The sequence below is a fragment of the Triticum dicoccoides genome, chromosome 5A (genome assembly GCF_002162155.2).
Source record: "Triticum dicoccoides isolate Atlit2015 ecotype Zavitan chromosome 5A, WEW_v2.0, whole genome shotgun sequence".
Classification (NCBI taxonomy): Eukaryota; Viridiplantae; Streptophyta; class Magnoliopsida; order Poales; family Poaceae; genus Triticum; species Triticum dicoccoides.
The window spans coordinates 509,101,130-509,112,092 of record NC_041388.1 but is presented as its reverse complement, the minus strand read 5'-3'; the positions used below and the strand labels follow the sequence as shown (position 1 = coordinate 509,112,092).

The following is a 10,963-nucleotide window of genomic DNA, read 5'->3' as shown; positions in this document are numbered from 1 at the left end:
CTCCGACAATCGGAGTGACAAACCCTAATCTCGAAATACGCCAACCCAACAAGTACCTTCGGAGACACCTGTAGAGCACCTTTATAATCACCCAGTTACGTTGTGACGTTTGGTGGCACACAAAGTGTTCCTCCGATAAACGGGAGTTGCATAATCTCATAGTCATAGGAACATGTATAAGTCATGAAGAAAGCAATAGCAACAAACTAAACGATCAAGTGCTATGCTAACGGAATGGGTCAAGTCAATCACATCATTCTCCTAATGATGTGATCCCGTTAATCAAATGACAACTCATGTCTATGGTTAGGAAACATAACCATCTTTGATCAACGAGCTAGTCAAGTAGAGGCATACTAGTGACACTCTGTTTGTCTATGTATTCACACATGTATTATGTTTCCGGTTAATACAATTCTAGCATGAATAATAAACATTTATCATGATATAAGGAAATAAATAATAACTTTATTATCGCCTCTAGGGCATATTTCCTTCAGCATCAACAATAAAGTTGTGACCAAATCTGAAAATAGGTAAATTACTTGCTAGACATACCTCTTCAAATATGTTGGGAGAGCATGATGATTGCATATGATGAATAATATTGTGCTTTGCTTTTGGATGACTTCCCAACACCATGTCACAATTTTCTTCTTGATTTCGTGCATCATAAATTTGAAGATCTTCGTCAACCGAACTTTGTTCGGCTACTTGCTCTTGTCCTTGAAGCTTGTCAATTTCTATGGCACGAAACTCATAGGGCAAGAAGTAGGTTCCATTAACTTCAGAAAAATCAATCATGGTTGTTTTGCTATGCTTGCCATGCCCTTTCTCAATAATGCTTGCCTCTTTGGATTTGATGGATTCAGAATATATACTACTTGATTCGACTTTTTCAACCGAAGCACTTTTAGTTTCCGAATCATCATTCTTTTTGCCGGTTATATCGATTGGCAAGGCTTCTTTTCTTTGAGCCAATTCCCTATCAATTCTCTCTTGGCGAAGTACCTGCACCCTATCGCGCAAAGCTTTAACTCCCCTCTCAATTCCAGCCTGCTCTAGATTAGTTTGCCTCCCAATGCTTTTAGAATATTTCGGCAATGAAGTGTTAGTGTTGCCTAAATTTTGCAATTGTGTAGGGGGTGTATAATATGCTGTGGTACTAGGTGGAGGTGTATGCACTGCTGTATAACCATATGCTCTTTCTCCAATTCTATCAATGCATGTAGTTTCATCTTCTTGCAAAACTCTAGCCTTTATTGCACCATAATCAGGAAACAACCCCTTATCATATTGTTCAAGGCAAATAGCACTATTTTTCTTGTTTTCTGCCAAGCTCTTTTTTAACGCAGCCACAAGCGCTTCTGGAAGGGATTGCTCCACAATACTTTCAGATTCTTTTGGCAATGATTCGTGAGTGTTGCCGAAATTATCAAATTGCGTAGAGTATGCATTATATGCTACAATATTTGATGACGGCACATGTGTTCCTGTAAAATTTTCACTTATTCGGCTATGACCATGAAGATGCGAGGCCGAATTATGAACATCTACAGTTGCATACGGTGCTGAAAAATTACTAAAATGAGGTGTAGCATATGATGGTTGAGAGTAACTGGCCGAATAGCTAGTGGTAGCATGGCCAATTCTCCCGTCCATCGGCAAGGTTGAATTCACTTACTGCAAATTAGTTGCCGATGAATAAAAAAGTGAAACACTTTCTTCTATGCTATTGGAAATTTTAACATGAGGTGTTTCAAATTGATTAACTGAACCCATCATGTTGTTCATTGGCATATGGATTTGTGAGGTTGCCGATGCATGAGAGTTAGCATACATATGTTGTATGTTGCTACTATCATAAGAAGTTGAAACATGTAAATTACTTTGAATCAGCCTATGCACGTAATTAGATGCCTTATTGAAAAAGTAGGACTGGCCGATAGAGTATAATCATTGAATGATCTAGTAACATCATATGAATTATTTGCATCTACAGTAGGGAATTGGGTATTCATATTACCTTTGTAGATTGCAAACCCTAGATGACGATCTCTTCGTAGGAAGAACAGGCCGGAGACCGTTCAAAGCTTCGTCCCCGGCGGAGTCGCCAAAAAGTGTGTTCGCACACGAACACGTCACCGTGTACTCTTGACACCGGGGGTGATGCACCGCAGGTCACGTCGAAGGAGATCCGACCGGCAGCGCGATACGCAGGACAGCCGCTAGACGCTTTTGTAGACCCGAAGCCCCGCTTGCCTGGGAGGGACCCCGTCAGGGCTCGCGGCGGCTATGGGCTGCTCCAGGTCGATTCGCTCACCCCTAGAGCCTCGTGATTCCGCAGACCTCCGGCATGAAGAACTAGCGAAGAACGAGAAGAAAGATACAAGGGAGAGATAAAAAGTAGATGAACACGAAAAAGTAGTAGATGTGTTTATTCGATTGGTGTTGTTTCAATCGGCCGTCACCCCAACATATATAAGAGGCGGCTGGACTTCCCGTACATGCAAAAGATTCATCTAGGCTTTCCTTACAAGAAAATTACATCAATTCACGTCCAAAACCCTAGTCAAATTCGGATTGGTTTATCCAAACTTTCCAAAAGTGTTCGATTTAAACTAGCTGTACCTTGCGGGTCTTTTTTGTGCTGGCAAACGACCTCGGAGGGAAATGAGTCCAAAAGCAATCTTGACCGTTTCGACGAGACGAACAACTTTTATGTTGAACGTTTTTTCATCAGAGGTCATCTTGAGGGTCAAATTGCTCGTGCAAGACAGCTAATTATTCACGCATCACATCAGACATACCCACATATGTGTCTGATTTCGGGCGTCATATTTTTGCTCACTGGAGGGCCGTGTTGTGCAGGCTCTAACTTTGCATATGACTCGGATTGAGACGATCTTTATATCAAAATCGATCATTTCGACGAGACGAAGACAATTCATGTAGATCAGTTTTCAATATGGGGCAGTCTTGGGGGTGTAATCAGCCGAAAAGTGTTCTGGATACAAAATCTCAGTACTTCGAACACAACTTCGGCCGTAGAGATGAGATCAAATGGCTATGACCCATATATCAAAGTTTATCCTTTTGATGATACGAAACTTTCTCACTTTGAGAACTTTTTCATTTGAGGCCATATTTATTAAGTTCTCGGCCGTGTCAAAATCTGGTGTCAACACCCTTCTCGGTCTGGGGGCTCAACATACTAGGCCCCTTTCCCCGTGCTACCGGGGGCTTTGAGTTCTTGTACGTTGCAATCGACAAGTTCACAAAGTGGCCTAAGGTAGAGCCAGCGAGGTAGGTGACAACACAGTCAGCCGTCAAGTTCTTTAAGGGACTTGTTTGCTGTTTTCGAGTACCCAATAGAGTCATCACCGATAACGGCACACAGTTCACGAGCCGCGCCTTCATGCAGTACATCCAAGACCTTGGCAGCAAAATCTGTTTTGTGTTAGTTGCTCATCCAAGGAGCAACAGCACGTGGAAAGGGCAAATGCTGAAATGTTGCAAGGCCTCGAAACGAGAACTTTCGACAAGTTGCACAAGTGTGGATGCAGAGACCACGTATGTACTTATTGTGTTTTATATTACTCTGATGCTTTATTTAAGTTAATAAAATTCAGTATTTGTCGAAAAAGATAAGCAGCTAAAAGAGAACACTTTGTCATACGCACCAGAACACTTTCAATTTTGATGGTACTTTTCTTTGAGGAGTTTTGATGCTACCTTTAAATGCCAAAGCTTCCATCAAACTTTCTGTTATGTAGCGGAATAAGAATTTCTTAGGGGCAAGGCCAAGTTTTATTTCTCAAAATCTTTGTGAAGTGGGACACAAAATGACCATGACATTGGATCAACCAAACGTGTCGCCTCTGATGAAGAGAATAAGAAAAATTGGCTGAACTATCGGCTTCAGTATTGGCAACTCGTCATTCAAAAGTGAATTTCCAGTTGAACATCTCTGAGTGCGGCTTCATATCTCCATAGATACCTCTAGCAATGTCATTTACTACCTGTTTTGACTCTAACGTTATGATAAAGTTCTGTAGATGAAGATCCTCTGTGATGGACAAGACCTCGTGATATGCTACAACTTCAATTGTAGCTATGTCAGTCACCCCATGGATCACCAATGATGAGCTACCCAGGTAGTTGCTATGTGCATCTCTGCAAACTCCCGTTGCAGCTCCTCCTGCATGAGATCTCACAATGGTTGCGTCTATGTTAATTTTAGCATACCCGGTTGGAGGGGCTTTCAGTCTCGTTGTAGCATTAATTGATGAGTTGATCACTTTCACACTTGTCGTCAACATCCTGTCAAGCTTGTCTTTGAACATGCTGACGAGCTGATGTGTAGTCGAGGAACTTTAAAAAATTGCCTAATGAATCGTCTTCCTCCTAGCCCATCAGATCACCCATAAAGTTATTGCCAGCGTGACATGGGACACCTGTTATAGTGTGTCAATCTCTACTACTCCCTCCTTTCCAAAATATAAGGCACGTTTGATTTTGCACGATCTTTGATGCATGACTTGACCACTAATATATATATATATATATATATATATATATATATATATATATATATATATATATCAAAATATATATATCAAAATACATGAATTAAACATGTATAAATGGCATCTTGGTATTTGTCTTACCAAACAATTTTATTTCATATATCTGTATACTAATTTTATATACATATAATAGGTTAAAATCATAGTTAAAGTTATGGAACGAAGACCAAAAAAGTCAATCGGTGCCTTATATTTTGGGAAGGAGGGAGTACTTAAAAAAACATAAGGTTCTATTTCACCTTTCTTCCCACCATCCTTCGTTTAACCTTTCATACATATGATAATCAATCATCTTAATTTACTTATCTTCTGAACAAATTTTATTTAAATTTACTTACCAAACTTCTAATCAAAATATAAAGTGATTCATGGTCAGAATTTGATGAATATTTATTTACATAATCGTATTATTATTGACAGGTAAATCATAAGATAACCTACTAGAATATTTATATCCCGTTGCAATGCACGACATTGTTCTTGTCATAGCAGAAAGTCACTGTTTAGCGCTCGGTTCTTTTTTTTAGAAAACTTTTGCGCTCGGTTCTTCCCGAAATCACTAATTAAGGAGTACTCGTTGCAAAGAACACTCCACTTTCCCAGGTCGCGACAAGTGGCGCACATGCAGCGCGCCACTTGTCGCAACCTGGGAGTTTTCCTTTTTTTCGTAGATCCGTTTATTCAAAACGTTTTATCTCTTAAACCGTGCGTCCAAATCTCGAACTATTTTCACCTTTGGATTTCTCACGTCGAGATCTTCAAAACTAGATCCCATGTTGATAGGTTTTGATGAACTTTTTTTCACGAAAAAAATCGGACGAAAAAAACCGGGCGAAAAAACCGAACCGGGAGCATGGTTTTTTTCCTTTCCGAAAGAGGCACGTCCGTGCCTCTCGCGAAATCACAACCGTGCCTCTCGTGGAAGAAAAACCGTGACTCTCGTGGAAGGAAAAAAAACAGAAAACACGTTTTTTTTTTGTTTCCGAGAAGCACGGCCGTGACTCTCGCGAAAGCACAACCATGCCTCTCGCGAAAGCAAAACCGTGACTCCCGCGAAAGAAAAAAAACAGAAAACACGTATTTTTCCCTTTCTAATAGGCACGGCCGTGACTTTCGCGAAAGCACAACCGTGCCTCTCGCGGAAGCAAAACCGTGACTCTACCGAAAGAAAAAAAACAGAAAACGCGTTTTGTTTTTCCCTTTCTGAGAGGCACGGCCGTGACTCTCGCGAAAGCACAACTGTGCCTCTCGCGGAAGCAAAACCGTGACTCTCGCGAAAGAAAAAAAACAGAAAACGCATTTTTTTCGTTTCCGAAAGGCACGGCCGTGACTCTCGCTAAAGCACAACCGTGCCTCTCGCGGAAGAAAAACCGTGACTTTCACGAAAGGAAAAAACGCGTTTTTTCGCGCAATTTTTTTTTTCGAATTTTTTTTGATCGAAAAGCTAAGAAAGACCGAGGGAAAACCAAAACGTCGAAAACCCCCGGAAAAAAACCGTTTAAAAAGCCGAAAACATGTGTGAAAAATAAAATAAAATCCGAAGAGAGCGTCCCGAGCGCGACACGTGGCAAATGGCTGAGAGCGCGCCAAATGGCGCTGATCGTTGCGAGGTTCCCGAAGGAGCGCTCGTTAACTAGTTGCTCCCGGTTCTTCCTCGCGGAATCAGACAATGCGCTGATGCGCTGGACAGAACGAGAGCCCAGCCCAACTAGCTTTTGGATGTAGATAGGCCCAACCCAACTACATTTTGTACATTCTCCAGGCCCAACCCAACTAGCATTTTTTAGATAGGCCTAACTCAACTAGCAATATAGGCCCAACCCGATTAGCAAATTGCTCAAACCCCCAACTTTCCTCACCCCTAGGCGCTGGCGGTGCTGCATTCCCGAACTACCGAAGTCAATCGGCGGCGGCGCGGCGCCTGCACGTCGACGGCTGCCTTCTCAAGCGCGGAGCCTGCACATCGGCGGCTGACTTGACCCGCGTACGCCCCACCTTCCTAGCTTCTCCTGCCCCGCTTCATCCACCCCGCTGCTCGGCTGCGCCGTCCTGCCCCGCGACGCCGGAGAACTCCGGCGGTTGCCTCTCTTGCTCCCGCACGCCGCACCAGCCTAAGCTCTGCCGGCTGACTGAGGTGAGCTGGACAGGGATTACTTGCTTCTTTGGGGTTTTGCGGATACCCTTCCGGAGGCCTGCAACTGAAAGAGAAGCCTCTCCTTCCTCTTCCGTCTCGTCAGGCAAGCTTCCCCTCCTCTTTCCGCCGAGGAGGAGATGGCGCCACTCGCACCCAAGCGCCGCAAGGCAGCACCTTCCCCTTCTCCTCCCCTTTCGGAGGCTTCTTCCGACTCCGGCAGCGACTCCGACCTCAACCTCCACGACAACTCCGACCCAGAGGACGGCTTCTTCCCCGCAGGGAGCGCTGCCAATGACGGCGACCAAGATTTCTCTGACGTAACTCTCCTCCCCCTCTCATTTTCCTTTTGTTCATATACTTGGATTGCTTAGCTACTTTGTGCCTGTCTCTCTTTGGTTAGAGCGACGAGGAGAGCGACCATGAGGAGGAGAGCGACCATGAAGAGGAGGATGATGGTGAGCTGGGGGAGCTCGAGGAGGAGTATCGCACCCTCCAGGCCAATCAACAGTAATGTTCCCTTCCACCCGTCCTCCACATGCCTCACTTTCACACGGTTTACTTTACAATCTGCTTCATGATCTTACTTGCATTTCTTCTCTTCTAGTTCCGCATAAGCACACATTTTTCTTTCACGCGCAGAAGCATTCTTCAGACCTTGAAACAGCACAGGGATGATGATGTCTCGAGAGGCCAGGCAGTCAAAAACCAAAAGGTATCCTTCACATTCATTGTACTTAAGCTTTCAAACTATTAACCTTTACATCCAATTTCTGTTTACTGAAGGCGCTATGGGATAAGACCCTGGAAATGAGATTCTTGCTGCAAAAGGCATTTACCACTTCAAACAAGCTTCCCAAGGTCTGTTTCTCTCCCATGGCCGTAACATCCATCTTCATTTATTCATCGTAATTGATTTTACTTCTGAAGAATGCATGATTGTAGGCCACATTCTAATGTATATACTGTTCTGTTCTTGCAGGATCCCACCAAGTCAAGGTTCTGCAGTCACGATAAGGAGATAGAGCAAGCATACGTTGATCTGTTGGACTCGTCGAAACAGACTCTTGGCTCCATGCTTGAGCTGCAGGAGGTTCGGGCACCTGCTCATGTTTTTTGCTTCAACACTACAGTATAGTCTATACATTTGTTAGTCCAGGTTTCCTTACTGCCCACAATATGCTCCCCAAAACTACCTGTAGGCTTTACTAGAGCGGAACCAGGCCGCAAAGGGTGTGAAAGGTACTACTCTGTAATCCAGTCTCTCTCATTCTGAAAGATGCCTCGAAACGTTTGGTAATCCGGACTTACCACAGATGCTTTGCCTAATTCAACTGGAGAGAATGACGAGTGGTTGCAAATGCAGAAAGTGCAGACAAGGTAACCTTTTGCATTAAAAGAGACTCTGATGAAGTACTGTGGGATATACTCTTCAATGTGTTACAGTGTCTTGCATAGCAGCAGATCTTTTGTTAATCAGCACTTATGCAGTTCTGCACTTATATACCAGTATAATGTGTTTTGTGCTTTTATACCGTATCATACCAGTAGAATGTGTTTTATGCTTAATACCGATCATTTAAACTCTCCCCTGCTCCTGTATTATAATAGTTTCTTAAATGCATTTGAGTTAGCGAATTGTTTGTGGCGCTGCTACTTTTTCATTTCTTTTTAGGTTTCATCTTTACAGACATTGTTTTCTGGATTGCTAATTTGCTACCTATTCCTGATTAATGTTGGTGAATTTGGCAACTTGTATTGAGACTAACATCCAGCAAGAAAAAATAATTAGTTCCACCATACTGGCGAATCCTTAACTTAGCATGCACGGGATAAATGATTATAAGTATACACAAACTAATATAGAAGCACTAAGCAGATATTTTCTGTTAAAAAAAGGCAGTAACTGGAAAACCAAACTTGGTGTGTCGGTTCTAGAACTTGTCAAATTGCACCTGTATGTATTTTGCTTGGGCTGTTTTTCTTCTTCTTGACTTTCTGCACATATACAACATAAAACAGCGTTTGGTATCATGGTTTTTGTACAGAATAACCCTGTTCAGAAATACTGAGATAGATAAATGGCAGAGGAAAACACAGGTCACAACTGGCGCTGCTGCACTGAAAGGAAAGTTGCACGCATTTAATCAGGTTAGCTGAATGCCTATTTAACTACTTATAGTACTTTGTTATTGTGGAACATGCCTAGATATCTACAATGCTAAAACCTCTGCTTTCCCCTGTTGTACTTGTATGAGAACAGAACATAAGTGACCAAGTTGCTGGTTATATGAGGGACCCAAGCAGGATGATTAACAGGATGTACCTGCGGAAATCTGATGTTGGTGTATTTGGGGAGGTATTTTAGATTCATCTATTATAAAGGGCCACAAGTTCAGTTTCTACTTGTAATTATAATGATTGATTTGTGTCTTCTCTTTCATTTTGCAGAGTGCAGCACAGCCTGCTACTGCTGTTGAGGTTTGAGCAATACTTCATTCTTTAGTTAAATTATTTCAAGCTTGCTTGTCTCTCATTTGTTCTATTCAGATTTCGTGTTATGTGTTCTAATGTAGTTCATTTCTTCCATTGAGGCGAAACTTCATGTAGCCTCAGTTATTTATCTCGCTGACTATTTAGGATGTGGTGTGTAGTACCCTTCCTGGTCTCATATGTTCACCCCTTGTTGCAACTCAGGGCAAAGATGTGGAAGGTGATCCTGAACTCATCGATGATTCTGAATTTTATCATCAACTTCTCAAGGAGTTTCTCGAGTCATGTGATACGGGGGCATCTGGTTAGTTCATATCCAACTAGTGTTCACCTGCACATCTCTTTTTGTTGTTGCCCTGAATGCACTGATGGACCATGGTGCTGCAATGTTCGCAGAATCCGCATTTTATGCTCTGAGGAAGAAGCAGCACAAGAAGAGAAAACTTGTTGACCGCCGTGCTTCGAAGAGCAGAAAGATAAGGTAGGCTTACTTTGGGTGTAGTCGATTTTCTTCCATGGAATTGCTATCAACCTCTTTATGTTATTTTCAGGTACAGTGTCCACGAGAAGATTGCTAATTTCATGGCCCCGGTACCGATGACAGTTCCTCCGATGGCTTCAAAATTGTTTGAGAATTTATTTGGAATGGGCAACCAAAAGGCCCCTGCGGTCTGATTTAAGAAACGATTCAAAAATTTGACATCAGAAGAAGATTTAGCTATTCCTTCTTACGTACTTCCTCCGTTCATAAGATCATTTCAACCTATGTTAGCTTGAAAAACGTTCTTATATTGTGGGACGGAGGGAGAAGTTTTAAACTGTAATATGTGATGGCCTTACTGCTAGAAGAGCAGTGAAGCAAAATTGTTGTATCTTTGGGCCTAGAAAGCGCATTTCTATTTTACGTAGTTTCTGTGTGATGGATGGTATAATTCAGATTCACATGGGAGTGATATAGATCTCTACTGTTGAAACTGGAGATGGGCCAGCATACAATGTCCCTTCTGGAGGGTGCACCAACTTGCGGTTCTGCGCGGCTGCCATATCTTTCTTCAGCTGGGTCAAAATTGTTTTGCTAGCACACTGAACTTCTTCGGGTCAACCTGCATCAACACGGCAACCAATGAAAAACAGTCTTTTATGCATGGATTGACATGGAGCAAGGAAGAGATGAAGTAATCTTGAATGTAATCTAACAGATGGTGCCTTCTTGGGGTAGTCTTTGTCACAGAACAGCTTCAGCTGGTTGATGTGACTCTCATGGACAGTCGGTTGTGTAAGATAAAAGATTTTAAATAATCCAAATGGCAATAACTGAAAGAAGAGTAGTGTGACTACAATTCCACCAAATAGAACAGGAAGCAAACATTTTACTGTCTGAACTTGGTCACCTCAAGCCAGATGGGGCCCATCATTCATTGCTCAAGCAGTTCCTCACGCCAAAAAGTCAGGTGCAGAGACTAACCTTCTCGCCCGCTGCGAGACCAGAGGTCTGTCTCGCCATCAGCGATCCTGCGAACGGGCCGGTCGAGCTAGTGGTTTTTCTGTGCGCTCAGGAACAGTTCGTTCATGCTGGTTTTTCCGGTTTGGTGTGCTTCGCTCTGGTTTTCTTTTGTGTTCGTTTTTTCTTTCAGTTTTCTTTTTCTATTCGGATTTTCTGTTTTTCATTTTTTTCTACTTTTTTTACCTTTTCTTTCTTCTTCTCTGCGGTTCTTTACGGATTTTCTTTGGCATTACAAATTGCTCTTCA

At 42.6% G+C, this 10,963-nt stretch overlaps 1 protein-coding gene across 2 annotated transcripts; it reads left to right on the top strand.

The window, feature by feature from the left end:
* Positions 1-6,430: 6,430 nt before the first annotated feature.
* Positions 6,431-10,133, top strand: LOC119302434 (protein AATF-like). Of its 2 annotated transcripts, XM_037579475.1 has the most exons (14): positions 6,431-6,723; positions 6,827-7,040; positions 7,124-7,230; positions 7,363-7,435; positions 7,507-7,581; positions 7,703-7,813; positions 7,923-7,962; positions 8,037-8,100; positions 8,769-8,871; positions 8,984-9,079; positions 9,172-9,201; positions 9,418-9,517; positions 9,610-9,694; positions 9,765-9,888. In XM_037579475.1, exons 2-14 carry the CDS (start codon positions 6,861-6,863, stop codon positions 9,886-9,888), a joined length of 1,188 nt encoding a protein of 395 aa, XP_037435372.1. In that variant the 5' UTR covers positions 6,431-6,723; positions 6,827-6,860. The 2 variants fall into 2 exon arrangements, with proteins under 2 accessions (XP_037435372.1, XP_037435371.1); XM_037579474.1 differs by lacking the exon at positions 6,431-6,723 and having other exon boundaries at positions 6,861-7,040; positions 9,765-10,133.
* Positions 10,134-10,963: the final 830 nt, after the last annotated feature.

Bases quoted from the DNA above. Each gene is read 5' to 3' on its own strand.
- LOC119302434 (XM_037579474.1), top strand. From the start codon at position 6,861: ATGGCGCCACTCGCACCCAAGCGCCGCAAGGCAGCACCTTCCCCTTCT. The intron at 8,872-8,983 runs GTTAGCTGAATG...GTATGAGAACAG, and splicing joins AGTTGCACGCATTTAATCAG to AACATAAGTGACCAAGTTGC. The intron at 9,695-9,764 runs GTAGGCTTACTT...TGTTATTTTCAG, and splicing joins TCGAAGAGCAGAAAGATAAG to GTACAGTGTCCACGAGAAGA.